The sequence below is a fragment of the Drosophila subobscura genome, chromosome E (assembly GCF_008121235.1).
Source record: "Drosophila subobscura isolate 14011-0131.10 chromosome E, UCBerk_Dsub_1.0, whole genome shotgun sequence".
NCBI lineage: Eukaryota > Metazoa > Arthropoda > Insecta > Diptera > Drosophilidae > Drosophila > Drosophila subobscura.
In genome coordinates, this window is record NC_048531.1 from 7,603,286 (window position 1) to 7,630,722 (window position 27,437).

General features: G+C 45.1%; 6 protein-coding genes across 10 annotated transcripts; 2 read left to right on the top strand and 4 right to left on the bottom strand.

Annotated features, from left to right (window-relative positions):
- Positions 1-374: 374 nt before the first annotated feature.
- LOC117891830 lies at positions 375-17,723 on the top strand. 5 transcript variants are annotated; one of them, XM_034797576.1, is made up of 9 exons: positions 375-1,038; positions 6,939-8,380; positions 8,676-8,817; positions 13,225-13,373; positions 13,427-13,596; positions 13,657-13,851; positions 16,372-16,425; positions 16,497-16,694; positions 16,757-17,723. In XM_034797576.1, the coding sequence occupies exons 2-9, from the start codon at positions 8,335-8,337 to the stop codon at positions 17,363-17,365; spliced, it is 1,563 nt and encodes a 520-aa protein (XP_034653467.1). In that variant the 5' UTR covers positions 375-1,038; positions 6,939-8,334; the 3' UTR covers positions 17,366-17,723. The 5 variants fall into 5 exon arrangements, with proteins under 5 accessions (XP_034653467.1, XP_034653468.1, XP_034653469.1 ...); XM_034797577.1 differs by having other exon boundaries at positions 13,231-13,373; XM_034797578.1 differs by lacking the exon at positions 16,372-16,425.
- A 1,136-nt stretch (positions 17,724-18,859) lies between these two features.
- On the bottom strand, positions 18,860-20,828 carry LOC117891827 (alkylated DNA repair protein alkB homolog 8). Its single transcript, XM_034797568.1, has one exon. It carries the CDS (start codon positions 20,795-20,797, stop codon positions 18,971-18,973), a length of 1,827 nt encoding a protein of 608 aa, XP_034653459.1. The 5' UTR covers positions 20,798-20,828; the 3' UTR covers positions 18,860-18,970.
- A 26-nt stretch (positions 20,829-20,854) lies between these two features.
- Positions 20,855-22,450, bottom strand: LOC117891834 (cyclin-dependent kinase 9). The gene is made up of 4 exons (XM_034797585.1): positions 22,184-22,450; positions 22,042-22,126; positions 21,726-21,983; positions 20,855-21,667 (listed from the first exon to the last, which is right to left on the bottom strand). Exons 1-4 carry the CDS (start codon positions 22,360-22,362, stop codon positions 20,981-20,983), a joined length of 1,209 nt encoding a protein of 402 aa, XP_034653476.1. The 5' UTR covers positions 22,363-22,450; the 3' UTR covers positions 20,855-20,980.
- A 653-nt stretch (positions 22,451-23,103) lies between these two features.
- Positions 23,104-24,271, top strand: LOC117891838 (28S ribosomal protein S15, mitochondrial). Its single transcript, XM_034797588.1, has 3 exons — positions 23,104-23,349; positions 23,420-23,553; positions 23,711-24,271. The coding sequence occupies exons 1-3, from the start codon at positions 23,144-23,146 to the stop codon at positions 24,211-24,213; spliced, it is 843 nt and encodes a 280-aa protein (XP_034653479.1). The 5' UTR covers positions 23,104-23,143; the 3' UTR covers positions 24,214-24,271.
- Positions 24,205-25,581, bottom strand: LOC117891836 (zinc finger Ran-binding domain-containing protein 2). The gene is made up of 3 exons (XM_034797587.1): positions 25,344-25,581; positions 24,945-25,243; positions 24,205-24,886 (listed from the first exon to the last, which is right to left on the bottom strand). The coding sequence occupies exons 1-3, from the start codon at positions 25,436-25,438 to the stop codon at positions 24,426-24,428; spliced, it is 855 nt and encodes a 284-aa protein (XP_034653478.1). The 5' UTR covers positions 25,439-25,581; the 3' UTR covers positions 24,205-24,425.
- A 665-nt stretch (positions 25,582-26,246) lies between these two features.
- LOC117891843 (40S ribosomal protein S24) lies at positions 26,247-27,274 on the bottom strand. The gene is made up of 2 exons (XM_034797593.1): positions 27,118-27,274; positions 26,247-26,844 (listed from the first exon to the last, which is right to left on the bottom strand). Exon 2 carries the CDS (start codon positions 26,832-26,834, stop codon positions 26,439-26,441), a length of 396 nt encoding a protein of 131 aa, XP_034653484.1. The 5' UTR covers positions 26,835-26,844; positions 27,118-27,274; the 3' UTR covers positions 26,247-26,438.
- Between the last annotated feature and the right edge of the window lie 163 nt (positions 27,275-27,437).

Below are 27,437 nucleotides of genomic sequence, written 5' to 3' on the forward strand. Positions count from 1 at the left end.
GAGCGCATCTGAAAGAGCTTTCGTGAGCGCAGTTGGAGATGCTAAATGCACTGCACAATGAAAATCCGTTTGGGCGCATCTATGAAAAAGCCTTCAACGTAAGCAAAACTGGCTATAAATTAGCCAAAATGTCATCTCATTTGCATTTACCTCTGGCTGCGCTCTTGCACTCTCTCACTGTGTGTCTCTCTTTCTGTTTCTGGTTGGGAAGGTGGAAGCATCCAGCTCTTCTAGGGACCTATGTATTGTACTTGCAAGCCCATGCGTGGAGAGAGACCTGTAGAGTTGCCCACACCTTGTACAGTTTTACCCTGCCCATGCCCACAACCTTTCACCGTTGTTAGGCTTTGCTTCAGTTCAGTTCCGTTTTCGTTTTCATTTCAGTCAAAGCTTTCGCGTCGGCCGCAACACTTGCTAACGGGAACAAGCGAAACAACCTCGAAAGTGAAACCAGAGAGACAACAACGACGCCTACAGAGAGAACAGTAAAGTTGTAAAGTGATTGTTTTTGGGTGTTATCAGTGGATGCAAGTGGACGACGTCTTGCCCCTCCTAATTGACTACTGGAGAGTGGACCGGATGCGGAGAAGGAGCTTCTCGTCAGCACAGGTGGCTGTTAAATATGGCCGGTTAAATAGACTCCGACGCGACGCGTAAATAATGAAGTAAATGTAACTGTAAACGACAGATAGTGTCTTTCTGTCTCTTTTTCCGTCACTGTGTGTGTGAGTGTGTTTAAGTGCTTTAACGGTTAAAACAGTTTTGTGTCTGTGTGTGTGGGACAGTCGCTCAATTAAGAACCGCAAGGAAACAACAGAAAAACGTCCAGGCCTGTCCCTCAGCGAATTCCCACAAGGGATTGGACCGTTGGCTGCTGAATTTTTTAAGCCAATTAAATTTCAAAAAACCAAAAAAGAAAGCAAAGTGAAATGAAATGAAATGAAACGAAAAATGGCCGCCTAATGGACTGTTTCAGTCTTTCAACCTGAGCGCAACAGCAGCAAGAACAACAGCACCAGCAGCTGTGGCAATTAAAAAGTAATTTTAATGCCTCTGTTCCGTTTATTTGCACAGAAACAGCAACAGCAACAACAATTTACAATTCTTTTGGGTGGGTGGGTTGATTGTTTGGCTTAAATCCGTCCGTACCGTGCCCCACAACACCCCTAACCTTACCCAACCGCCACCTCCATGCCGTTTCCAAACTTTTAGATCTTTAGATCTCTAAATTCTTTGTACTCTTGGGTGGAGGGATACTTTGGGTTTGTCCAGTTGTTCGAATGGAAAAGATAAAAGCATTTTGCACTGTTTCTTACTCTTAATTCAATTTAACATTGAAATCCATTTTAGCAAATATTACCAACATCGAATGACCATATGAAGCGAACGATACGAGTAGATCCAGCAGTAAGGGCACCCAACAATTCGGATACCGAAGGTGGCCTTCCTTGCTTTGTTTAATTTTCTTTTTGCCCCCTGCAGCTATTGTTGGCCATTTCAGGCGTAACAAGTCGCAAATACCAAAAATTATTATAAACAAATTGTTTAAACAAAGAATCAGGGATACATATACAGTTGCGAAAAAAATAATAGCACCACTACAACACATTTTGTTCTTGGACAAAAAAAAAGCAATTACTGTTGCGATTTTTTTAAATTTTTAGTTTTTTCATATAGTTAAGTATTCCCCATTAACAAACAAAGTGTTGCCTTTCTTCAAAATTCTGTCTTTATATTTTTTTTTTGAACTTTAAGAAAAAATACCACGAATATGGCGAAAAAAATAATAGCACCGTTAGCACTATTTTAAGTGAATATCCGTAATTTCGCGGAATTGACTTTGTATAAACCACGTATTTATTAGTTTTAACTAATATTTCATTGTTTCTATCATAAAAGCTAATAATAATCATTTCAATAATAAGTGGAAAGCTCTGAAATGCGAAAAAGCGCGACCCTTGCAAAAAATTTATGTTTGACGTAAAAACTTACAGAGAATTTGGTCAATTGGTAGGCAGTTTCAATAAAATGATTAAAAACGCCTTAAACTATGAAGAAAAGTGTAAAACACGTGGATGAAAACGATCTATGACCCCTTTTAGGGTCAAAAGGCTGATTCGCGAGAGCAAGAAGGCTCCCTTCAAGCCTGCTATTGAGCTTAAAAAAAGAGCTTCAAATAAAAGCGACGGGCTAGAAAGTTTGGAAATATCTTGGACAACATAGCCTAAAAGCCAGCTGCCCAAAAAAAATCGCACTTTTAAACGCCAGACAAATTACTAAGCACATGATGTTTGCAAGGGAGCATGTCAATTGGACATCCCTATAATGGAGCATAAATTTTAATGTCAGATGAGTAAAAAGTGTTTTATTTACTAAAAAGGGATCTCGATCATACTTAAGACGTTCAAGGAACACCAGTACACCAAAGAAAACCATTAAAAATAAAAGGTTGAATTTAATGGTATGGGCCTGCTTCTCTTACTATGAAGTAGGGCCAATACATTGACTATAAACCATCATGGATCAGCACGTGTCCATGAATTTCATGGAGACAGTAATGCTACCCTTTGCTGCGCAGCTGATGTTGCCAAAATAGGACACTGAACTAAATCTCGAATGATAAATATTGATTTAGAATTAATAGTTCAAAAGTGTTAACTAAGAAATTCATTACTTGTTGGTCATTTTTTAAATTTTAAGTCAATTTTTCAAAAGTGGTGCTATTATTTTTTTCGCCTAATTTTACGAGTTTCACTAAAGTTCCTTAAATAACTTAAAAGCCTTACAAAAAAGGTGGTTTTTTTTGTTGTTCCCAGATTTGTAAGAGTCTTCCCTTTCTAAAAATGTGCTTAAAGTTTCCTTAAAGTTAAAAATGTGAGTTGGGCAACTATTTGAAAATTGCTTGTGGTGGTGGTGCTATTATTTTTTTCACAGCTGTACATACATATGTATGTACTATGTATGTATGTACATCCCCATGTACGAGTATATCAGCATACATATTTATGTACATATACCTTAACTAGAACAGGTCAAATGGGAATCCGTCGGGCCAGAGCCCGGAAAGCGTAAATGTTCATTTTATGTTTAAATCCGTCGCAGCCACAGCCACAGCCAACAGCCACAGTCGCATTCGCCGCAGTGCGTGCATTGCACCACAGCAAAAACCATGTGGCAGCAGACACAAATAAACTCGTGAACAGTGAGGGGTCGCTAAATACGCAATTTTTACCACATTAACCATAACCATTGCACCGCAACTGTCAAGAAATATTGTTAAATATATCAGGAATCTCATCTCTCAAAGCCATCGATGCCTCCAAAGCAACAAATAAAAATGTTTTCAGAGAAGTCGGATTAAATGCGACTATAAATTCATGGAAATTAAATAGATATTAAAAGCTGATGGGAGATTACTTTTTTCCAATATAAATACATACATAGGAGCTTTGGAGCTGTCCGTCCGCTTAGAGAGGCTTCACTGCTCACGAATTTGTACGCGTATACTCATTTCTATATATATATTGCTTAAAAACAACTTGTTCTGGTATTTTCGGACTGCTAATGAAGTTTTGTGGAAAATGCAGCAAAAGTTGAGCCAACATTGAGTTTTTTCTATAGGACAATTTTACCAAAAATAAGTCAATTTGTTGAAAGCTAATTTAGTTACAGCCATGCGGAGATAAACAAAGATGAAAGATGCAATAAATCCTTCGAACTAGTCCATGAAACAAAAATTGTATTTGAGTGTCAGCTATTTGTTTGGTTTTTAATTGAAACGAAGAGAAAGCGACTTCTGTTTTTAGAAACGTACAGTCTGGTCATATTTTATGGCTTCGTGGCTCATACATAAATAAAGTCACCAAAGGTTTGTTTCATCTGCTAGACTCTCTTTTCAGGAATCCCAACTTTCTATACCTCCATAGAATGTTCTGTAAAATGTTTTCTCAGCGGATATAAGAGTTGCTTGGTTAATTTTTAAAGTGTTTACCATTATGTATAATTCATTAGTCTATTTTCTGGCAAGCTTAAAGCTTTATATGTACATATATGTATATCGCCCCTTACCGCTTAATTTTTTATCATCCTGCCTGGCAGCGTCTCTGTCTCTCTGTCTCTTTTTCCCCTAGAGAAGCTGCTGAAAATCTTGCTGAAATTGAAGTCAAGTGTTTTGCCGTACTTTTTGCTTTTTTTCCTTATTTTGTTTTTACAGCCAGGGAACAATGGCTTTCTCTCGTCCCTTTCTTTCTACCTCTTTCGTTCTCACTCTCCAACCCACACTCCCATTGTTGCTACTCTCTTTTACACACACAAACACACACTCAGAAGTATGAGTTAAGGAACCGAGCTGGGGCAGAGTTGAGCGCAGCACACAAGCCTTTTTCTCGGTTCGTTTCGGCGTTCGGCGTTCGGCTTCAATTGTAGCGGCTAAGTTGACCTTTTTGTTAATAGCATGCCAGGAACACACACCCAAGCACACACAGACACACAACCACACAGGGAGTGTGGAGCCAGGGAGTAGTGTTGTCTGTGCTGGAATTGGATGTTGGCACAGCTGATTGATTTATTGTCGGCTGACTGACTGGCTGGCTGGCTGTTGGCTTGTCCGCGCTGGCAGCCACAGCAAACAGACACTCCACCACCTCCACTCGCAAAATGCCAAAGACCCCAGCGACGCAGCGCGTATATGCAATAAAAATGATGAACCAGGCGACTAGGTTAAAGAGCTTTTACCGACTAACGGATACCTGGCATTTCCCAAAACAGAAAGTTGTGGCTGTGGAAACATTGCTCACCCTCAAGCGATCACGATGATAAACATATGCAGACGCTTATTCGCTCCAAATGTAACTCTACAAAATGTAAGCCCTAAATCTTCCTCTCTTCATTGACGGGGTAATAAATTGGGCCTGGCAACAACTTAATCGCCCCACAGCGGCTCTCACTTATCGACGATGGGATCCCTGATCCCGGACCAAAATATATTGGTTTATGGGATCAAAAACGTACTCCCGTACGCGTGCTAAATAATTCTGGGGCCCCTGCGTACGTTTCTGTGTGTGTGTGTGTTACCTGTGCATGTGCTGTCGCTATAATTAAGAGCGACAGCAAATGCGACGCCAGCGTCGCCCGCCACAGCGCGTACTAGCCGCCATTTTCATTTTACGATAACGGCTTTCACCTACTTGTTTCCCATTGCGCGAATGCATGCACTCGTAGCACCCCTTCCCCGCGCTCTCTCTCTCTCTCTCTCTCTCTCTGTGGCCATGCGTCACCTCTAATAGAATTTCGGGCTCTTTTCTGAAGCGTGCCGCTGTTTAATGAGAAATACTTTGGGAGGAATTGTCAAATTTCACGTTTTATGTACTGGCTTCTTTTTCTCTTGAAAAATTATCATTTAAATTGCAGAGCGTGTGCACACGCATTACAAATTCTCTTAGAGTATCTCTCGCCTCCTCAGGCAGCCAGGAGCAAGCATGCCAAAGTGTGCGTCAAAAGTTCATAAAACTTTTAAGGGCTCTGCAACAACAGCAACAAAAAACACAGAGAGATAAATATGTAATCTGAATGCATATATTTAATGAGAATCGAGCGGTTGGGCAGAGATGGACAGCACTTGACATAAGGGACAGGCGACAGCGGATAGTGGACACATGACATGGCTGCAGGAGGCGGGGTGTCAGTGTCAAAGTTTGAGCTGTTGATAAGCGTCTCTCCTCTCTCCATAGACAGGGGAGAGTACTCTCAATTATCCGATAAGAATGTATGCTCAGAGTCAACGCCAGATGCTAACTAAATTCATTTGCCTGAGTGCCACTCAAATAGTAAGCGAGCCGACATGGGCATGGTTGGCAAATGGGAGATAAAAATGTTTCATTGAAAACTTTGCAATAAACTGATATGCAATAGTAAGAGTATCTCGACTTTATAAGACAAACAATCACCTTTTGTATAGAGTTTGCCTTTTGTTTTCTCGCACCAATGGGAAATCTGTACTGTAGAAGTTTCATCAGATTTGGCACTTTTCAGATTAAAAGCCACTTAAGTAGATTATATTGGTTCATTGTTTGGTGGATAAAGTTGAGACTGCGTTGAGTCTGGAGTTTAGTTCTCTAAGGTCCTAAGAGCCACGACCCTCGCAGCTCTCTCTACACAACAAAAACCAATCAACAGCTATGAAGCTGATTGGCTGTTAACTTTCTGTTCGCTTTCTTGTCCCATCACAGCTCTTGCTCTTCCAATTCGACCATAAAACATTCGTCCTTTCGGTACAACTATTTGATGGTCGATTCCCACACTGGTTTCCCATAAAAGTGATTCGGGTTCGATGTTCAGTAAATATATTTTCGATAAGCGAGAATATTTCAGTCCTTTGTTTCACTTAAATGGCTTACTCCAATGGCCATAGCTGGGGCCCCCAAATGACCCAAAAGTTGTCCACCAATTTATAGTCACAACAGGTTGAAATGGGACCCCGTCGATTGTAGAAAACAGAGCCAGAGCCAGCCGAAACACGCATGTCTCCGCAAATTGAATTGTCTGTGGCAGATGAGAGCTGAAATGAATATGGAATTAAGGGGCAGAAAATGGGAAATGTATCAGCGGTGTTATGTTAGCGGTGGATACAAGGTGGGTTCTCCCACGTATGCGCAATGCCAATTAAAAACTCAATGCCATGCCCCAAAAAGTATGCTTTGTATTCACTTTGGTTTCATTTTGGCTGCGAGCTAATTAATAATGTATGGAATACAAGCTTAATTGTGATTGAGCAAAGCGCACAGCGCAATGTAATTAATGTAAATTCACATCATCCTTACCCAAACATGTGAATATACACATACATACATACATATGTATATGTATATAGTACATATGTATCCAAATTTATGTGCATATTTTTGCTTTAGGCCATTAATGGCATTTCTGATTTATTGCAGCCTCTGTCCTCAGTCCAGCTGGAAAACGGAGAAAGTACCGCAATAACAACGACGGCGCATAATTAACGACAAAAGCAGAAAACAAACAGAACAAAACAAAACAAATCAAAACGAGAGACGAAAGTGAGAAACAGAAGGGAAACGGGAAGGGGAAGGGACCAATCAAAGCGCAACAAGAGCTTATGAACGACTAAAATGTTTCCTAAATGCTTTGGCAGCTATGCCAAAATTGTTAACAAAATCAAATAAATGCGACAAGAACAAAGGAAAGAGAGCGAGCGAGAGAGAGCAGGAAGTACCGGAAAACCCGAACAGTGGGTGGAGCAGGCGGCGACGACAGGTGGCCGGTAGTCGCGCCCCCAGCCGCTCCTCCAACCATCCGAGAGAGAGAGATAGGGAGAGCCCTCCGTCGCCGTCACATTGAATTAATTTCGTGAAAGGGGAGCCGAGCCACATTCCCTCCAGCGATTGCCAAAAAACCTAAACTCCCGCACTTGGATTGCTAGGGCCACCATCGAAATCAACGGCTGTCAGACAGAAAGTCGCTTTTTATTGATTTTTATAAAGCCCAAGCCAAGCAACAAAAGCAACAAAAGCAACAAATCCAGCAGCAGCAGAGAATAATACAACAAGCCGCAGAAACAACAGAAAATAAAGAGTCAAACGCAATGTGAATAATTCCCTAGTTGAACAGGAACGAGCAAGCACGAAACAGAAGCAGCTAACGGCAAAGAATCGTTGGGATATTCCCTCACTCACTCGCACTCGAACTCTTAGCTACTACTCACCTCCTCCTCCTACCTATTGCTGCCACTCACACTCTGTCACACTATCGAAACGTTCATCAAATGCGATTCGATGACGCTTCAGCAGAGGCAGAACACACAGACAAAGAGCGCCAGAGACGCAGCCAGAGACCCACCACAGGGCTCCATAAAAATGTGTTATAAAAATATACACGCATAAATTCCTCTCACCCTCTCTTTGTCTAGGAAAAAAGGGGCTTACATTTCCGAACAGAACGAGCAAGATAGCAGAGGAAACAACAAGCAAATGCAAATGTCATTGGCAAAGTCAATTAGAAGAGCAACTGGAAACAAACTAAGGATAACTTGAATCGAAATGCCGCTGCAGTTGCACAATTCCAGCTAAATTCAAAGTGTAGCAAAAGGGTGTGTGCATGACAAAGCAAGACTGATTTTTATGTTTAGTTAGATTATTTTAAAAATAAATCAACTAAACTGCAAACCAAAAGCAAGCCAGCAGCAACATCAACAAATAGCCCAAGCGGAAACCTTAGCAAAGAGGGAAACGAGGAAGAGCAGGAGCCAAAGCCGAAGAAACAGCAGAGACACCAAAGAGACATCCAAAACCGCAAACAGAATCATACGCAGCCATGCTTGTACTCATAGCCGTGCTCTTTGTTAATGCCTGCCTGGCGGGTGAGTACAAGAAATACTTCTTTAACTTTAAGTACAATTTAGCAACGCATTTTGAGTACCTTCAAAGACATAATTATCTCTTTAGTGCAAATCTTATTGTAGTTGGGCCAGTCTAGGCGGCAAGTAGTAAAATAAAAGCTCCTAAGTATTACTCAAGTTTGCCTCGAAACTTGTGGTAATCTGATAATCCCATTTCTCAGACTGCTCATAAAGTTAGCTGCGTAGTGGCGGTGCTTCGGGTACACATCATTTACAAGGATAATCACATAATAACAAGCAATTATTGTTATAATAGGCACCATTCCCGCTACGCCGGAGAACATAACCGTTACCTTTTTGACGCCCACCGCGGTCCGGGTGTCATGGCAAACGCAAATCGACCTGAAGGCACATCCCATCGAGAAGTACATCGTGACGTACAAGCCGACAGACGACAGGTAGGTACCACTAACACAGCGAGAACAAGAACTCAATCTACACCCTCTTGACTTGGCTAAATAATGGCAGAGTACGCTTCAAACGTAACCGACGCGGGGCAGTAGGGGCGGCAAGTCAAGTGCATTTATGCAGGGAACAAGTAAAATATGTATTTTGTATGCAATTGACAGGCAGGTCTGGCCGCGGAGGGAGACGCCCGCGGTGGCAGCGGTCAGTCAAGAGCAATGTGTGCGTGTACAAGTGTGTAAGTGTGCTCCTTGGCTGGATAGTCTGCCAGTGTGTGTCTGTGTGGCATTTGGCCATGAGCTAAATAACGGCCCAACTAAAACCAACACAGAAAGAAAAAGGAAAGCCCCAAAGAAAAAACAAAATAGGAAGTTAAGGCCAAATTGACCGCGAATGCAGGCCAAAAGAAAAACAAAAGCCGCCTGTACTTGTAGCAAAGTTATTTAAAACAAAAGCCAGAACAAAACAATAGAAGGAACACTAGGAAGGGGAAGAAGAAGTAGGAGTTGGCAGAAGAGCAAAGTAAATATCTACACCGTAGTATATACCACACATAGTAGAGCAAACATTTCTTGAAGACTTTGTTGCTGTGTGCCATTTAACTCGCTCTCGTGCTCTCGTACGAGTGCAATATTTTCGATGATTTACCGTAATAATTTAGCTCAGCTGCAGCTGTCTTTCCACCCCCAACACCATAACCCTGCACTCATCGCAGCTCTCACACCAATCTCTCACACTTGCTGGTCCCTTGCTGATTGTTGTTGCAGTTGCTGTTGCTGCCTCTCATCGCCTGCGTGGCGCTGGGAACACAGTGAGACGACGGAGAGAGAGCGAGAGACCGGAGAGCGGTGGAATGCCGGAATGGGCTGCATATTTCGTCTACAAACTAAGCACTTCCGCTCTAACTGGGTCTGGCAGCATGGGAATGCTGGCTTGGTTGCTCGCTTGGGCTTTAGCTTAGCCCGTTCGCTAGCTGTGCGCGCTGGCATGCCGTGTAATAACTTAAGTGCTCGACTTTTTCTACTTTTTGACTGCTGCTGCAGTCCGCACAGTCCGCGGCCAGGAGCCAAGGTGTTTCTGTTGTGTTTTTCAATTTAACGGCTCATGTTGCGTGTGAGTGTGTTGAAGCTTGTGTGTTTTGTCTTTTACTGCCCTCCATTCAAATGCTCTGGCATTGACGATGTTGTTGTAGTTATTGCCCCGCTGCTGTTCTTCCATAAAGTTCACGCCTATGTCAAGAATTGTATTACAAAACTAGGGGCTTATTTTGGCGTGTGCCTCTGGTCATTATTTATAAGTGAGTTTGTTTTTAATTTCTGTGTGTTTCTTTTGTATCGATTTTTGGTGTATGTATTACCACCTACTTCCGTTAGTCAGTCAGTCAGTCATTATGGTGGGCCGTGGCCGTGCCGTTCCTATGCCGTTGCGGTGCGGTGCGGTGTTCCACTCGTTTTCAGTTCCATATTCCTACCGTTTTTCGAGTAAATTGTGGCCCTGAATAATGTATGATTAGTACATAGACACGTTGACGGTGAGTCGACGGATACGGACTCTGGCTTTGGCCCTGGCTCTGGCTCTGGCTTTAGTCCGAACTCGAGTCGTGTCCCCCACACCCACTAAGGAGGAGTACACTTTTGTCATAGAAATTTTGTACCACCATTTCGTACACTCGAAGAAATGATCAAGCCACAACATTGTTTTAGGAATGTAGCCAATATTTATGTATTTATTTCCGCTGATGAAGTTTCTCTCAGTGCACCATACATACATGCTCCAAATTACTAAGTGGATTTATGAAATTCTTGACGAACAACTTGTTTTGTGGGACGAAATGGCTCGAGTTGAGTTCAATATGTCCGAGCATGTCAAGCACCATCAATAACAATAATAATTAATAACAATTACTGTCCCACCGAAGGAGCTACTATTACTGTTTCCATCCCCCCCTTGCTGGGCAGGCAATGGGCGGCCTAGGGGGCTGGAGCAGAGCCGCCTCGACAGTTGGAGCACACCAATCAATATGTATCCCTGTGTGCTAGATTTTATTCATTTATCGTTATCAATTCTTTTAGAGCCAATTTGACATTATTAAAATTGAAATGTCAAGGACCAGCCACACATAAGAGTGCTTCAGGTATACACGTAGCTATCGTGTCACCTCAAAGTGGATAAGACTTGTGTTTGTGTTAGTGTGTGTGCCTGTACCTCCCCCCACCACAATCACTGCTATGACAACATAAATTTTCCAGTAGAAGCCATACAAGTGCACGACAACATGCACAGAAAGGGAGAGCATACCATGAACCTGATTTGTATGTGGCTCACTTAGTACACTTAGTACACGATACGAGTACTCTCGTACTACAAAAGAAAGCCAGCCTAAGCTGATGTACAAGAACTTACAAGTTTCCTATTAGCTTACCATACACAAACGTCCGTGGTAAGCAGATATCCTTCATTAGACATTGATGGAACTGTCCTGCGGGAGGGGGCGTATACGGAATTCTAATTGAATTTCCAATTCAATGCAAATAGAAAAAGTCCGCAAGTGATGTTGCCTTTACGAAATTCAACTACAAATTCTGAGTAGAGGAAAAACAGAGCAGCGAAGTCACCGCTCCGCTCCACCCACATAAACAATATCCGGCCTAGAGTAAAGTTCTTGGAACGTGCACTTTGTACTTCATAAGTTATTAAATAAGAACTGCAGGAAACTCTTTCCATCCACGTCCCCGCTTGTTTGCATATCGGAAAGCCACTGTGGAGTTCCAGAAATGGCCACGGGACAGGGCCAAACGCATTCGAATATTACTCGCTGAGCTGTAAACGATTCATTTATTAACAAAGCCAGAAAAAAAATCTGAAACATAAATAAGAAAATTGAAACATAAAATGAAATTCATGCAGGACCAAGTATTTCGGACCTTTGCGAGTTTCACACGAGAGCGAAAATGAAATTTGGCCAGAAGCTAAGACATGGCAGTAAAAAGGAAATGGCCAACGAGCAAGGGGCAAGGCTCAAGGAAAAGCAAAGAATATCATGAAATTGAGAAAAACTCCCTGGTGCTGGTAGTTCACGTGCATTTCTAATGCCAGCTAAGAACGAACAAAAGGGTACAGGATCCACCCAGAACAGAATTGGAGCCATGGCGTGTGCTTAAATTGTGGATAATAAGCGGCTGCTACATCGACTTTAATGCATCCAAACACACGACCCACCAAGGAGTGGCCAGCGGAGCGGGGAGGATTAAATTTGATTTTCCCCCAGGCGTCGCCACATGCTGAAAACTTAACTGAGAAACTTTAGACAACGCCTGGCCATGTCACAGATGGCTGATGTTTGCATAAAACGGCCCAATTTCCATTGCCCTGCGGCCCCGACTCTATTAGCTGTGCGAAAGTGTATGCGACACGTGTGTGAACGGAGCACAGACTCAAATCAATTATGTATTTGGCCCCCGGCTGGAGGTAATTCATTAATTTATAATGAGCCAACAAGACGGGGTTAGCAGATGAAGATCCACTTAGATTAGTATGAACCGAATACACACAGAGTATGCCTTAAAAAGGAGGAATTCCTTCTATTACTATGCGAGGATGTTGCACCACCCATCTGCCATCAGTTCTGGCTGCGAGTTGCTTCGTGTAAATGGAAATCTAACTTTGAGATTCCCTAACAAAATTGTATTTCTGTCGACATGCGAGGGCATTGCATTGGTCGGCTGTTGCTCCTGGCTTTTAACATTAATGTTTACTTGTATGCTCTGGCGCTGTTTTTGTTTTGTCTGACAGCGGAACAAGCGAAATGCGGGCAACTTCTGTTCGGACTTTAGTTCCTCTGGGTACCATTGCGACGTGAATGTACTGGGGGTGAGTGGGGGTTACGGGGTGTTGCTGGTATATATGTACATAAGAGTGTGTGTATGTGTTTGTGTATATGTATTTGTAGTATATATGAATAATGAATCATTTGTCAGACTGTTGTGGCGGCGGCCATAGTAATGGGAGACATTGCAGAAGTCTGGGCCGGTTTTTCCTGGCCACGCACATGCAGGACGACCAGAAAAAGGAAGTTGAGAATAGTTTAAAGGGGGCAGGGACCGCTGTGGCAGCTCTGCCAGCTCTGGTGGTGTAATGTGAGCTCTCGATTGGCAAATCTAGGACACATTCTAGGGTATTCCGCTCTGGCGAAAGTGACAAAGTGAAATATTGGCCACTGCTGTAATTACGTATACGCGGACCGGCCTCATATATCACGTCGGGATTGGCTGTAGTTGTTCAATTAGCAACAAAATGGACACAAACACACTGAAGGCACACACACGAATGCACTATCCTCGCACCGTACACCGCCCCGTCCCTTAGTTGCCATTCGAGAGTGGTAATTGAATTAATTTAAGTTACAGGGTTGTACAGGACGTTGCCGGCAGCAGCGAGGCCATTGTCCTGGATCGCCTGCTGCCCAGCACACAGTACTCGCTGGTCGTGACGGCCATCTGGCAGGGCAAAAAGTATCGCAGCCGTGGCCAAATCAAATTCAGGACCCTAGGTGAGTAACCATCTCATAAATATGTGAATAAATTGTATTTTTGCCGCTCGAAGATCTGCCAAGGAACACCTCGGAGCAGGACTTTCCGCCCGGCATCTTTGGGAACGGCAATGGGAACGCCAGTGGACGGAATGCAACGGGAAATGGCAGCATCTTTGGCGAAGATGTGACCTCCACGGCCACCAACACACTCACCCATGGCACGACCCGAGAGTTGCCCACTGTAAGTTGGAGCAAAGAATAAGTGTAAAATGAAAATATACTACAAATATTTTACACACAGATACGCGGCGTGGAAATCGGCATTGTGCTGATCGTGCTCATGGTGTGGGCCGGCGCCATAGCTCTGTTCTTCAATCGCTGGGGCAAGATTCGGATGCTGCTGCCCTACCAGCCGGACTACAAGCACGAGCAGCTTAAGGTGCCGGGCACGGGGGTGTGCAGCGCCGGCGGCTGCAATGGCCAGCACTCGCATCAGGTACGTTCTGCAGCTATGCCCAGCGGGGGCAGGTGGGGATGGTTGTGTGTGTGCGTGGTACGCGTGGGATACTCACTCTCTGGATCCTCTGGCGCCCTGTTTTGGGCGTTCCATCAAATACGCGAAAAACTTATCTATGTTTCATTTCTGTTATGCTTCATTTTTAGAACCTACACCCCGATTTCTTTGTCAAGGTATTCAAAACTAAAAAATTCTTCAAACTACTTACTACTTGCATATGTATGAACCAAACAACAAATATTTTTGCATTTAATTAGCTTTTTCTCTGCATCAAACTCAAGTAAACATTTGACTCTTATTGAACTACCAACATATGTACACCGTTTCCTTTTTATCTCGTGCACCCCAGACCGCCCGCTCCCCCAGCAACAAAACAATTCTACCAGAATAACTGTTTGTGGAGTTTGTCCAGCCCCTGCCCTGACCAACTTTAGTATGCTTTAACCCAAACACCAGCATTATCGACAATTCTAGACAAACGAGGCAGAAGGAGTTCCTCTACTGAATTATCTTATGATTTGCTCAAAGGAAATGGCACCTGCTGGTTTCTTATTGATTTTGGCTTTGTTTTTCAACCGTAGAGAGCTGACCCTTGTCTCGGTGGTACTCCCAAGATCCGAGGCCGTTTAGAGCAGGACCAAACCCAGAACACTTTCATAATGTAGTTCGTACTATCCACACATTCCTCAGATCTACTACCATACATAATCGTATTTATTGCATTTAGCGGATTTTGGTTTTGGTTTTGAGCTTTGCTGTTCAGGTTCGAGCTTTCAAATGAAATCACTGACAAAACGTTCCTTACTTTCACTCCGCTCTCCTCTCGCCTGCCCTGCTCCTGCTCCTGCTGCCGCCTTCTTTTACATTTTGTTGGGGTATTGCTCGCACGGCAGTGCCTGCCCCGCTGCGAGGGGTGCGGACTGTTCGATCGCTGCTTCCAGTATCCGCGACGGGAGCTGGAGCGCGACTGCGGCTGTCAGTTCGCCCTGCTGCATAAGGCGGACGTCGAGAGCTAGCAACCAGCGCACCGCGTAGCGTCCTCCTCCGCAGTAAGTGCTGCGGCCAGCCACGGACGTGGACACAGTCATGGCACGCCCATCAACACGTATGTCCGGGGACCCAGTGTCGACAATCAGTCGATTGTGGGGGCCAGTGTGCTGGAGCATGTGAACAGCCTGGACAGCCACACAGCGCCCGAGGATGCCGATATCGAGGCCGACGAGGGGCTGGCCAAGGAGAACGAGAACCAGCATTTGCTGCAGCGGGAGAGGGAAAGGGAAAGGGAGGCAGCCGCTCCGCCCCAGCGCATACTTCCCCTGCAGGCGGGCGCCACCAAGCAACGAAAGTTCGCCCAGCAACGTAGCATCCTAAAGAACTCCCAGGAGCGGACCTTTGTGGAGGAGAACGACGTGCTCGAGGCCAAAAAGCAGCTGATCCTGCGTCGCCGACGCCTCTTGAGCCACTACAGGCAGTACGATCAGTGGCGGCGGCGGCAGTTCAGCTACGATCCCAGTTACTTTCGCCCGCCTCCGGCACTGCCTCGAACGCTGGCATGCGCTGATTACAATGCGGCCGGCATGGGACAGAGCATGGGAGCCAGTGGGCCAACCAGCTGTTCGTCCTCCATCAACGCAGGACGGCGGCGGCGTCAGTACCGGCGGCAGTACTCGTGCGCCGATCGCAGTCGGGAGGGTTCGCGCGACGTCAGCCGCAGCTCGTCCCGCCTGCAGTTCCAGAAGTACCACAGCATGGTGGCCAGCGACACCATACACACCGATTCGTCCGTGCTCAATCACAGCAACTACAGCGAGCCGGCCAGCGTAAGTCGTTCCCTACACATCTGCTTGGTGCACGGATTTTGTTTCGAAATGCAAATTCAAATTCAAATTCAAAATCAGATTGCAGCAAGAACCGTTTCGCTCGTTTCGACAACGATTTCGATAATTGCACGATCGACTTGCACCCGTGTGTGTGTTTCTTCGTCGTTTTGGAGTCGGCGTAAAAGCACAAAATCAATCGCACCTGCACACACACACACACACAAAGACACCATGTACAGATGAAAAGTTATAAATTGTAGCAATGAAATGGATCTGTTCTGATCCGATCCTGGCGCTGCACACTTCCTCACCTCTCTCACAGCAAATTCACGAATCGCAATCGCAATCGCCATAGCATCTGCATACCCCGGCTTCCGTACAAGTATCTTTGTAGTTGTTAGGGTAGAGACGCCACCGCTCCCACGCTTTTCGCTTGCTCTTCTAGTTGTTGTTGTTGTTGTTCTTGTTGTTGTTTTTGCTGGCTGTAGGACTGTGAAGGTCTGAAGGTCAGTTGTTCGAGTGGCAGGTGGCCCAAGGCTTATGTTCTGAGTGTGTACATCTTGTTTCCCCCGATTTGCCGAGTGAGACTGTGACACTTTCTCCTCTCTACTCTTTCCTATCTCTCTATCTGTTTCTTTCTGTGCGCTCCTCCGCTCTCCGCTCTCCTTTGGTGGCGCAGTTCGACAGCAGTGACTGTGCCAACGCCAATCCACCGTTGCACAGCAATAGCCGCGTAAGAACCTTAAGCAGAAGCAGCGGATCGACACCCAGTCGAGGCCTTTACTGACACTCTTTTCGTTGCAGCACATCCACATGCTGGCCGAGGAGCACTCCGCATCAATATCGGAGCGCTGCACCCGGAGTCGCATCAACTCGGCCATATTCGTCTCGTCGGAGGGTCGCGGATTCGACTCGATTGAGTTCCTGCGCCGCCACGGCTCCCAGAGTGTGCTCTGCCGTAAGGCCAAGAGTGCGGAGAACATCACAGACAATGGCCGAAAGGTAACTCCTCACATATTCAATCTGTTTCAATTCTAAGTCTATTCCTGTTCATTCTTGTGCAGAAGAGCCTGCGGCAGTGGCGAACCGACGACGACGCCGTCAAGCATCAGAATATCTCACAGGACAGCAACGACATAGAGCTGAAGGAGTGCGGAACCGGAGGAGAACTACACCGCCTTCCAGTGATCCACGACGCAAAGTCATCGGGCACAGCCGTGACTAGTCTACTGGCTCGCTCGGCTGCCATCACCACGGCCAACATGATTGTGGGCAGCATTTCGCTGGAGGCACCGCCGCCATACATGCAGGACGATGACGCCGATGCACATTCGACCGCTGCTCTGATACACAGCGATGCCGCTGCCATTGTCCACGAATCGCAGGACTCGGCGGAGACGGTGGAAGAGCTGGTGCACGTCCCGCTGCTGGCCAGTGCCAATGCCACTGCCACCGTTTCAGCCTCGTCCTCGCCCAGCTTTGCCATCGAGGCGAAGCCACGAGTTCTGGTGCATCAGCGCTCGTCGACAGCCTCCTCCTCGCCTCATAGCAGCCCCAAGAACCTGGGACTGGGGCTGAAGATAATCAAGCCCAAGATCAGTGCCGTGCCAATGGTTTCCGTCTCGGGGCCTTCGCCGCCCATTGAGAAGCCACCGCTGGCGGAGTGTTTGTAACAAATGGCAGCCGAAACATTTATCTAAGCGTACGCTCAAGGCATCCGGACATCAGGCTCAGTCCCAGTCCCAGCACCGCCAACACACAACACCCAGACCCAGAACCTAGCCAGACCTATCCCTAATACAAATCGAGTAATGTGAGAAGTGAGATGGACTTAGAATGCCAGCTGCTCAAATAAGTGTTTCGGTGAGAGAATGTGAGAGAATGTGAACGAGAGAGGAGTAGAAGTAGAAGTAGATATAGGAGAAAACTGTACCAAAGGTCATCACCCATCACCAGGGAAGAAAGCTTTGTATATTCAACAACGACTGAAGTATACACATAACTACATTAATCGAAAACAAACAAATGAAACCTATAGAACTTTATATCAACGTTATATATGTATGTATATGTGTGTGTGTGTGTGTTTATATATGAATACTATCCACATATAACTGATAAATCAGCTTTAACAACAAACGAGTAAACTATCAGGCTTTAATATTATGATTATCATGATGAATTTCTGGTTTAACCTAGTCTGTAGACGCACATACTGTAGCTGTTGTATGAGTAATGTAATAATGTAATGGAATAAGTCAACCAACCAACCAACTCTCTTTTATTGTTCTCCTATACATATAGCCAAAAACAAAGCACTTTGGGCACCACAACTGTTATACACGCGACCTTTACACTTACACAGATATATTATATACATATATATATACATAATATATTTATACATCACGTTAACCCACATCATCGTGTGTATTTTTATGGAACAAATCTTAGACTTCTAGAACACCCACTAAATGCCTAGCTCGTAGCTATAAGACGATGGAAAAAACAAGCCACACTTAGTCCATATCAGACACATACAAAAAATACTCTAAATCTTCTCTACCCACGACCAAAGCGAAACGTTTGAAACTGTAAACTAGTCTATAAATGCATAGTTATATGAATCCCATAACTAAATTACTATAAAGTTAAATGTAGCGATTGAAAAGTGTTTTTAAAATCGAGTTCTAATGTGTGTGTGTATATTCTGTGTAGTCAAGTCATTTCGGTAGTTCGGAGATACACGATTAAGCGAGATATTCATGAATTTATACATAGACCTAGGAACTTAGGAACATTGTGTTAAGAAGCTCTAACCCGCACCACACCATACGTTTGCTCCCTCCCCAACTCAAACACCGTTTTAGGTAGTCTCTATACATTTTAGTTATGATACTCAAATTTATATCTACTATCTATCCACGTACTATCCACCTACTACACACAATTGCGACCTTTGCTATTCGTTTGAATTCGTTTATATACTTTAAACAAATGTAAATATATCCCAGCACTCGTACCTAATACATATTTGCGCTGAAATACTCTTCGGTGGAACACACACAATGTTGTTATTAAGGAATTGTCAATTTATGGTCCAAAGCTACAATAAAGAGAACAAACACCACTTGGATGGGTCAAACGATAGCTTAACAAAGTTCTAGTTTATGTTTGATTCGCTTTTAAGCAAAACCAAAGTAAAATCGTATTTAATGTGTATTTTTGAAATCAAATAAACGAATTATATTACAACTCGTTCTCCTTTACAGCGCTATCTACTTCCTTTCGAAGATCACACAATGATTGCCCTGATCGTAGTAGCTCCTTTTAAGCTCAACCTCTGGTAGCTGGGCCACCAGCTTCTCCAGCTCCTGCTCCTCGAAGACGTGGTAGTAGCGTAGAAACGTGGTGCGCTGTTCATCCTTCGTCTTCCAGGGTACTAGGACATCTTGCTGTTGGAACTCTGTGCGGTTGGTGTGCACAGGCAGGGCAACATGATCCCGTGGCTGCTTTTCCATTTGCTGTTGCTGATTCTGCCGCTGCACTTGTTCGGTGGTGCGCTCCTTGTTCACGGCCTTGTTTTGCCTGAGGTAGGCGGATTTCTTATCGTTGCGTCGCTGCTCCTTGGCCCACACATACACCAGAGCCTGGCCACCAAGACGGAGAACACGTGCCATTTCTCTTAGGGCACCCAGACGACGTTCCGCACTGGCCAGATGATGGATAACAGCGATGCTGATGCACCCATCAATGCTTGACGAGCGCACGGGTACATTTAGACAGTCGCAACGAAAAAGGTGCTGACCCCTCTGTCGGCCAACTGCGAGCAGTCCTTGGGACCGATCGCAACCAATGGCCAGGACGTGCGCATTGCAACCGAGGTACTTTCCATTGCCACAGCCGACGTCGAGGACTACAGATGCGGTGTCGAAGCCATCCAGGAACTGGGCCACCTGAGGCCAGGGCGTGTGCCGCGTCTCACTGAAATGTTTCGCAATGTTATCGTAGACCTCGTGGACATTCTGCTGCTCCAGGCTGACGGCTTGGTCGGCCAATGTGGTGGACAACTCTTGGGGCACTTTCGATTGTTGGCTATCACACAGCGTGGGATAGGAGCAGTTGCAGTTGCCTCGTCGCAAGCGTCTAAACGTAAGGGATGTCCTCTTGCTGCGTACTTGTGTGGTCAAACTTCCAGTGGGTGTGGGCACCACATCGATGTGCTTGGGCTTAATGCCATGCGTCCAATCGTAACGAGCTTCGCCGGACATGATCAACAGGGAACGGCGAGGCAACTTCACCTGAACCTGCGTTTCACCACGCCGAAAATCCATAACCACATCAGACTGCAGAGACAGAGACAGAATGGGATCCAAAAATGCGCTGTGTGTGTCCACATGAGGCGGAATGCCATGGCCGGGCTCGTACTCGTTGACAGTCAGTTGGTCTGGCTTGCTCCAGTCCCAGGAAGAAGAAAAGTTCTCAACTCGCGGCCAAAGAAAATCACAGGCGGGGGGTACAGTTTGATCCAGAGGACGCGTGGGGTCCACGTTGTTGCTGCCATACAGAAACTCGTAGCCAAAATGCTTGACGTGCCGGTGTTTAAGGGTGCCCTCGTGGGATCTACCATCGTCGGCAATGGATTTAAGCAACGTCTCCTCCTCCGCCTCGCTGACAAAGTCTGGCAGCACGATGAGCCCACTGGGCAGCGGTTTGTTCCACTGACTCTTGCCGGCCAGCGCAGGCAATGCCTGGACATAGCTTAGATAGGCCACTGCTCCCAGTTGTCCGATGGTCGCCACATTGTGCATGCCCGTGAACACAAGCTTGGAGTCCTCCAGGGTGGAACAAACGAGAAAACAGTACGATTTCCCAGCCAACATTGCCACCTCAGAGACGCTGCCCCCTGTCTGGCCGGCCGCTTCGAGCAGCCTTTCCTCAGTGAGTCCATTGCTGAGTCCCACGTTCAGAATGGCCAAGTAGACGGTGGGGGTGTCGCTAGGAGACACATCACAGTCGCTTTTGATAATTGCCAGACATCTACGCCGTTTTTTTTCCGCTTTTTTTGCATTGTTTACAATTTGCCGCTGTTGCTCAACGTGCATGCTGTCGCCAGTGTGTACATCTCGCCACAAATGGAAATATTAAGAAACCCGAAAACATTAGGGTGATATCAATTGCAAATGCAAAGTATCAAGATATTTATTCATATAATATGTATGGTATACCCCCTCAAGCCTAACTAAATGCTTATAGTTATTGATAGTACAAATCTTACAGTCTATATTCTACCAGACTCTGTCAATCATACTGTTGTCCTGCGGCTTCTGATTCATAGTGGTCAACTGCTGATGGTAGTTGCGCATCTGATTGCTGCGTCGCGGCTGTGCGAGATACTCGAACATGCTCTGCAGATGCTGCGACAACATCTTGCTCAAGTCGCTGGGCATGGGGTCAGTCCAGAAGAAGTCGTGGTTCAGTGCTGTATCCGCATCAATGCGCTTCTTGGGATCTAGAGTCAGGAGTTTGTCGAGCAGATCGCACCCAGTGGGATCCTTGACATACGGACGCAGGCGCTCCTTGACGCGCCGCTTCTGATTCTTTGGCAGTTCAATGGACTTGTACAGCTCCAGTTCCTCTACACCTGGCCACACGTCTGGCGTAAAGGAACCACACAGCTGCGAGATGAAAGTCAGCTGCTGCTGCTCTGTGTTGCCTTGCATAATGGGCGAGCGTGTCCACATCTCGGCCATAATGCAGCCAGCTCCCCACATGTCCACGGGCGGACCATAGTTACGATCTCCCAGCAGTAACTCGGGCGGACGATACCACAGCGTTACGACTCTGTTTGTGTAGCGATTCTTTGAATCATTCTTTGGGATACTAAATGCGCGAGCTAGGCCAAAGTCGGCCAGCTTCAGGATTCCATGTTTGGTAATTAGAACATTGGCAGCCTTCATATCTCTATGCAAAATCTGGAAGATGGCAGCCAATAGTAAAATGAGTTTTCGTGCAAGAATAACAATTACGCACCTTGTTGCTGTGTATATAGTAGAGGCCGTTCAGCAGTTGCTGCATAACCTTTTTGATCTCCCCGAGGCTGAATTTCACATTCATGTTAGACAGCAGCCCGGCCAAATCGTGCTCGCAGAAATCAAAGACCAAATAGAAAGTGGATCTGTAACCATTCGTGGCTGTGGCCTTTGTGCGACAAATCTCAATCAGATTGACCACATTTTCGTGCTTCAGCAGCTGCAGGATTCGAATCTCACGCAGGGCCGTGATGGGAAACTATTCAAGGGACAAATTGTTTTAGTTACTCGTGGCGAAATATATCTCGCTCACTCACGCCTTCTTTTTCGTTGTCCATGAGCACTTTTTTCATGGCCACAAACTTTTTGTTGCTCTTCTTCTCCCGTGCCTTGAACACCTCGCTGAAATACACAGAAAATGTATATTTTCTAACGTTGTGGACATGCATAAATGCTCACCCAAAGGTCCCCTGTCCAATTTTGGCCACCTTCTCGTATTTGCTGCTCTCATCACAATAGGGGAAGTCGTAATCTTCAATGTACTTCTGCTTCTCCATCAGCGACATGGTCCGTGACGAGGTGGAAGCCACGCTGGAGGGCGTGGACGGTTGCTGCAACATGTGAGACATGTGCGACATGGTCAAATTACTTTGGTTTCACAAATTTTTACAGTTCCTGTCTGTCAAAATCAATGAAAACGAGAACAAATGCAACAATTGATGGAATGGTGCACTCGATGTTTATTTTAAGCTATTTGTGGACACACCGTGCCGAAAATATCGATGCTAGTACCGATAGTATCAACAGCTGACTCGCAATTATTACTTTCCGTTTGTTTGTGTGCACTGGCCCACAGGGTGACCATTTCAGGTATTTTATATACTTTTCAGTATATTTAAAGCACGAAAATGGGTTATTTAAAATTGAATAATTCTATTATTTCTAATTAATTTCACGGGTCTATTATATTCCATATTTAAGATATTTTTAAATTTCCCTTAAGGATTTTCTCTCTTCTCCTTAGGTATTTTTCCCTCTCTCTTGAGGGATGGGATACTTCTCTCCAGCAACATGGGAATTTTCATCGCAACAGTCTTTATTCTGAGCATTAATAAAGTATAAATAATAATAATAAACTAAAAACAAGTCATGAAAACTAGCCAATCTTGGGGAAAATTGATTGATAAATCTGAAAAAATTATAGTTGCAGCGCTGAGAATCCTAACTAGCTGGTAACATCAAATAGAACATCAAAATAGAGGAATATGATTTAAGATTATGGTATATTTAAAGTATATTTTGAAAATGAAAGGGTATATTTTGGTATATTTCCGATTGTGTGTCGGTATATTTTATCGATAATTCTGCGGTCACACATGTGATATAACCAAATAATAATAATAATAAAAACCGAAATTAATGAATAAACTATTAAATATAGCGCAGGCAGTGCCGCGCCAATTTGTTCGTGAATATGCCTTTAAGTCGGATCTGAAAATCAAATGGGTGCGCCCAGAGAAGATCCCCTGCATCAAGCCAGAAAAGAGTGGCGATCTCTCCAAGCTGCCTCCCCTGAATGCCGACGATCTTCTTCTGGAATACAAAGATTGCAAGGAGCTGGAAAAGTAAGCAAGTCCAGCAGCCAAATCGTTGCACTGCGGAATGTATTAAGTAATTTTGGTTTGGCTTTCCTAGTGCCGACGATACTGTGAAATCTCTGTTTAAGCTGACCAACAATGCCAACCATCTGACGACTCGTTACTATCGCGATCAGATGGTCAAAGAAGTGCAGAGACATGCCCAGGACTATGGATCCATGGAGTCAAAGTGTATGTATCAAGTGATCACTCACTCGTAGTAAAGGAAAACTGATATTGCTTGGCTGCTTGGGTGATGTGTTCTGTTTGGGGTTTTGTTATATTCCTAATCGCACCTGCAAAATAACCAACACACAATAACCCTCGATAATATTTGTCCCTTTTTTAGTGGCCAACATGACCGCCATTATTCGTCGGTATCAGGAGCATATGGATAAGCATCCCCGCGACAAGATGATTAAGGTGCGTCTCAAGGAGCTGATTGATAAGCGCAAGAAGTTCCTTAAATATCTGAGACGTTGGGACTATCCCCGTTTCGAGTGGATATTAGAGAAGCTTGATTTGGTATACAAGCCACCGCCAGAACATTTCCATTGGATTACCCGCAAAGAGTCGCTGCAGAAGTTGACCGACACCTACTGCGAAACCTTGAAGGAGGAACGCCTCGATGCCTATCACAAAGAGCTGCAGGCCCAAAAAATACCCTTTCTAGAAGATGCCATCCGTAAAATGGAATTCATACGAAAAGAGCAAATATCCTGCGATATTCCATTGACGGTAACCGAGGAGCAAATCGAGCATTCGAAGAAAGAGTTGGCTCAGTTGGTAGAGCAACGAGAAGCGGCAGCCGCTGTAACCAGCAAAAAACAAGACGAGGATAGCTTCAATTAGGCCCAATTCTTTTATATTATTGTGTCTTACAATAAATGTGAATGCTGATGCTCTTAAATTATGGGTTTTATAATATGTTTTAGAATAATTTGTTGACCTTATTTTGCATGTCATGTTCGAGGGCAGCGCAGAGTTTGTAAATTAAATAAATAAACAAATAAATATCCCCTCCGCGATAAGTGAAGAGAAGCGAAAGACGCAATCAAATTTAGCTAATGTCTGCTTGGCGATGCAGTGCTCTTCTTGCCACGCCTGCTGGTCGACCCACTGCTGTTCGAGCTGCTCGAGGATGACGACGATGATGACGAGTCGCTTGAGCTAGACGAGCTGCTCGAGGACGAGGATGAGACGGACGATGTGGAATCGCGAGAGGCCCGTTTGCTCCCCTTGATGTCCCTGCTGCCATTGTCCGTCGGCTGCTTGTTGTTGACTTCGGATGAGGTTACTTCATTGTCACCCCATAGATCATACTTGGACAGATCGCCATCATCATCATCGTCGTCCTCTTCCTCATCCTCCCCAGCGTCGCTGGCCCTCCTTGCTCGCTTAGACCCATCGCGGTCTTCATGACTCTTCCGCTTCTTACGGCGCCCAAACTCATCATACTCGCTGTCCGACTCCTGGCGATCCTTGTACTCGACAACTCCACGATCATTGTAGCCACCGCCAAAGCCTAAAACCGGTCATCACATTAGCAATCATCTAGGCATTTTGCAATGCGGAGAACCTACCAGTTCGCTCCTCTGAATCCGTAAACTTGGGCGAATTACACATGTTGCAGGTCTGCCGCCTGGCCCAGTTCACGTTCGCACACTTGGCGCACTGCCAGTCCTCGGCGCTGAAGAGCCCCCGGGACTTGTCCGCTGCCGCTTTCCCGATCTCGGTTCCCAGCTTCTTCTTGCTGGAGCTGCTGCTGCTGCTGCTACTGCCATTGCCCCGGTCACGGTCGCGCTCTGGCTTATCAATGCTATCACGGTCGTGATTGCATTTATTGCATTGCGTGCGACGTGCAAAATTCAGATGCCGACAGCTGCAAAGTCGTGGGAAAATGACAAAATATACAATTTAATACATTTCTTCATGGTCCTTTCTGGGTATTCCCTTTTCCCTTAATCTTTACGCGCACTCACTCATAATCCGGGCAAATCCAATCACCAGGCGAGACGACGCCGCCGCTGCTGGTGCCGCCTGCTGCCCCGCCACTCCCATTAGACGTTGTGGACATGTCTAAGCTCGACTGTAGCTTCTCTGGATGCCACTTAGGACTCTTAGCTCTTCGCAACTCTTAGTTGAAGCATTTAAACGACTTTTATACAATTGTATAAAATTAATTAATTCTGTATACGAATAACATGTATAATGTTCAGTGTGACCGCAGATTTATCGATTAAATACACAGTGTGACCGTCAGATATATACCGAAATGTACATTTCCAGCGCTGCCATTTTAGCTTTTTATACCCGGTACTCGAAGAGTAAATAGGGTATATTGTATTTGTGCACAAAGTGAATGTATGTAACGCACAGAAGGAAACGTTTCCGACCCCATAAAGTATATATATTCTTGATCAGCATCAATAGCCGAGTCGATTGAGCCATGTCTGTCTGTCCGTCCGTCCGTCTTGGATCGATTCTGTTATTATTGCGGCTTTCCTGTTCACTGTGGAGAACAAAATGAATAACTTCACTTTAACCCATGTAGCCCACTCCTAAAAAATCGCTATTTAAACTTGAGTTAAATCGCGGAAAATCATACCCTCAGCAGTGAGAATATAATTTTATTCGAAAAAGATATCAATTTTCTTTACGAACACAAGTTTCCTTTTTTTAATAGGCAGCTACATGCATCCTTTCCTACATAATATGTTTCATGTCGAAGGACTAGAAGTATATTATGAATGCTTGAAAAACATATTTGTTTTAATCAATGTTAGAATTCTGTTTGTAAAACTGCATTGAATATTGACATGTTCTCAAGATGCCAAGACTCCTCGTGCTTAGGAACCACGCAAGTATCCCCAATATAAGTTAATTTGTTTACTTTTAGAGTTTTATTTACTTAGTATACAAACAAAAGCCGCTCCAAAAGTAAACACTGATTTTGTTTCGTCCTTTGTTTGTTGGTAAAAAGGTGTAACTAACGCATAACCAGCAGCTTTTGGGAATTGTCGGTGAGCGTTCCAGCAAGCCGACAACACACACGCACTCGGAATTTGCCAGAGCATTTACTTCTTGCCAGCACCAATCTTGGCCTTGGCGGTACCACGGACCTTCTTCATCCTGTTGCGACGCTCCTTGCGCTGCTTGCGGGTCTGCTTCTTCTGCTCGAAGAGACCGTGACGGGCCAGGCGGTACTTGGGCTCGAACTTCTTGGCAAAGTCCAGGGTGTCGTAGATGAGGGCGAAGCCAGTGGAGCGGCCGCCACCGAAGTTTGTGCGGAAACCGAACGCAAAGACGACATCGGGAGTCACCTTGTACATGGCAGCGAGCTTCTCGCGGATCTCGGTCTTGTTCACCGACGAGAGTCCTGGGTGCAGAACATCACAGACCATTTGTTTCCTGGCAAGCAGGCGGTTGGTCATGAACTTGCGGGTGCGGACTGTGGCGGTTGTACCGGACATTTTGACGGAGCTGAAACACAAAAAACACTCATTAGCCAATAGTTCTACACAAAAATTCTACAAAACGGTTTGCCACTACGAATTGTTGTTGTATCTGTGCGAATCAACATAACCTCACTGCAATGTGAATGCTCCGCTGATCACCCCGAGACTCCACGTGTGACACGCCGCCCGCGGCACCAGTTTATACACGCCCTTTCGCCACTGCCCTCACGTGCAGGCATGTGCACAATTTTGCAGGGTACTTCGGGTTCATTTTCAACTGCAATTTTTGAATATTTACCTATTAAAACACTCGAAAACGTTTCAAACACGTCTCACTGCGAACGCGAATTTTAGAAAGGAAGATGGCCGCAGATTTATCGACAAATATACCACTTGGCCCTCGGAAATATACCGAATATATGCCGTAAATTTACCTTTCTCCGTCACAAGATAGCCGACAGTGTGACCGCAGAATTACCGACAGACCTCGGAAATATACCTTCTCATTTTAAAAATATACCGTAATGTTAAATCATATTACTCGACTTTGATGTTGTATTTGATATTATTTTTTTATTTTTATTTTTCTTTGATATTTAATCGCTACAGCGAAATTGG